Genomic DNA, 2,111 nt, shown 5'->3' with positions numbered 1-2,111 from the left:
TCTATTATTGAGCTATGCCACTAGACCTTTTTTTTTTTCTTTTTAAAATTTGAGACAAGAGCTTGCCAAGTTGTCCAGCTGTGATCATTCTACCTCAGCCTCTCAAGTATCTGGGCTAAGAAACTTGACTTTTTTTAGGTGAAACTTTCACTACATTTTTTAGCATTATGCTGTACCAGGGATTCATGTATAGAAAGGAACACAAGATGCAGAAAATGATGAAAATTAAACACAATGAGGCTGGAGTTTGATGTACACATAAAGTAGTATCAAAATATTGGCTAATAGCTCTGCCTTTTTGAACATAGTAAACTTTTCATAGCCAATGTAGACCATTCTGGAGAGAACTAGAAAAACAAAGAAAATGAATATCATCTGGCAGTCAAAAAGCAAGCAAAAAAGTAAATCATCTGTAATTTTACTTACCCTGCTAGCTGCTATCAAGAGCTTCTCCAAGTGTCTCAACCATTCAAAAATAAACTCAGCCTTCTGAACTTCACTTAGTTGACTATATGCCTCTTCATTCAGCAATAAGCTATGAGCTAATTCCATTCCTTGTAGCAAATTCTCTTAGCTGGTCACAACTTTTCTCAATGAACTGATCAATATATCTAGGAACAAAAATATGCAGAAGAAGAAAACAACATATTTTAAAAGGAGTATAAGAAGGAAGGCAGCTAAAATAATAGAAATCTTATAACAAAATGTAAAAACAATAAGCATGGTGGTGCACACTTGTAATACCAGCACTCAAGAGGCTGAAACTACAGGTCTGTTGAAGGCAGCCTGGGCTGCACAGTGAGTTCAAGACCAGCTTGAACCACACAGCAAGACACTGTCTCAAAAGAAAAAAGTAAAATGCAAAAATAAAATAATTAAATGTCTTCATCTTTTGTAACTGTTCTAGGGTGAATGAATCTGAGAAAACCCCAGTAAGTGATCATTAATACTGACAAACAATAACCTTTGTATTTAGTTTTTTTTTAAGTGGTATCAGAGATTTAAAAAACAACAGATAAACAAACGAGTATTTTACCACTAATTTACATCCTCAGCTTGTTATTTATCTGACACAGGTCTTGCTAAATTGCCCAGCCAACCTCAAATTTGCAATTCTTCTGGCTCAACCTCGAAGAGTGCTGAGATTACAGGAAATTCTAGAATTAAAGTCATATTACCCAGGGTTAGTTATTAGTTTTCTTTCTTTTCCTCCACAGCCTTTTGCCAATATGAGTCATAGACATACATTATAAAATGAACACATATCCAAACCTTCCACTACAATTCTATTAGTAAAGCTTGCCACAGTGGTTCATCATTTACCTGGAGAGGCAACCAAGGAAAAGAGGGATTTAAAACCATCAGTGCCTATTTCCTAGCCTACTAATGATACTACTTACAGTTTTAGGCTAAGAATTGCAGGAAACAGTTCCATCTCAGCTAGCAAAGTGTTCTTGTCTCTGTGAGCCTTGTTGGAAAAGCAAACTTTTCTTTTTCATGGCACTCAGGGGAGGCTGTCTAGGAATTCTAACAATAAAGATCGTATCTATTATGACTCAGATACAATTTGACTTTAATTTTGCTGCAGCAAATAATCAACAAGTTTTTTTTGTTTTATTCATCATTATTTCCTGTGTATATTCTATCCAGTAATTTTTATTTTATGTAAAAAAAATTTTTTTTGGTACTGGGATCAAACTCAAGACCTTACACTTGCCAGGCAGGCACTGATGCTGCTGAGCTATCTTCCCGACCCCTTCTGTGTACAATGTAAACCTTTCTGGAACACATATAACATATAATTATGTCTCTATATAAACATACACACACGAATAAGATGGCACTGTGATTATGGGAATTTTTTCTTTTAATATTTAGGAGTATATGCTCAAATAAGTTGCCATAAAGCACTTATTTTTTTAAAATTATACTTTCATTCTTCTAATTTTTTAAAAAAAAATTTATTTATTTGGTACAGGGTCTTGTAGCCCAGCCTGGACTCATAGTGATCCTTCTGTCTTGGCCTCCCCAGACCTGGGATTACAGGCATGGGTTACCACAACTGGTTTCGGTGGCTGGCACGGCACAGGTTTTGGGGCCGGCATGGCATG

General features: G+C 35.6%; 1 protein-coding gene across 1 annotated transcript in view; it reads right to left on the bottom strand.

The window, feature by feature from the left end:
* Heatr5a (HEAT repeat containing 5A) overlaps positions 1-1,502 on the bottom strand; it is a 179,247-nt gene extending 177,745 nt beyond the window's left edge. Inside the window, exons 1-2 of the mRNA XM_023721836.1 lie at positions 1,401-1,502; positions 427-611 (exon numbers count right to left, since the gene is read on the bottom strand). Of these exons, the coding sequence (XP_023577604.1) occupies positions 427-552 (126 nt within the window). The 5' untranslated portion in view covers positions 553-611; positions 1,401-1,502. The remainder of the gene's footprint in view (positions 1-426; positions 612-1,400) is intronic.
* Between the last annotated feature and the right edge of the window lie 609 nt (positions 1,503-2,111).

Source organism: Octodon degus, unplaced genomic scaffold (assembly GCF_000260255.1).
Source record: "Octodon degus isolate 3935 unplaced genomic scaffold, OctDeg1.0 scaffold00086, whole genome shotgun sequence".
Taxonomy (NCBI): Eukaryota; Metazoa; Chordata; class Mammalia; order Rodentia; family Octodontidae; genus Octodon; species Octodon degus.
Note: the sequence above shows the minus strand (reverse complement) of the source record. Positions and strands in the feature narration are given on the sequence as shown.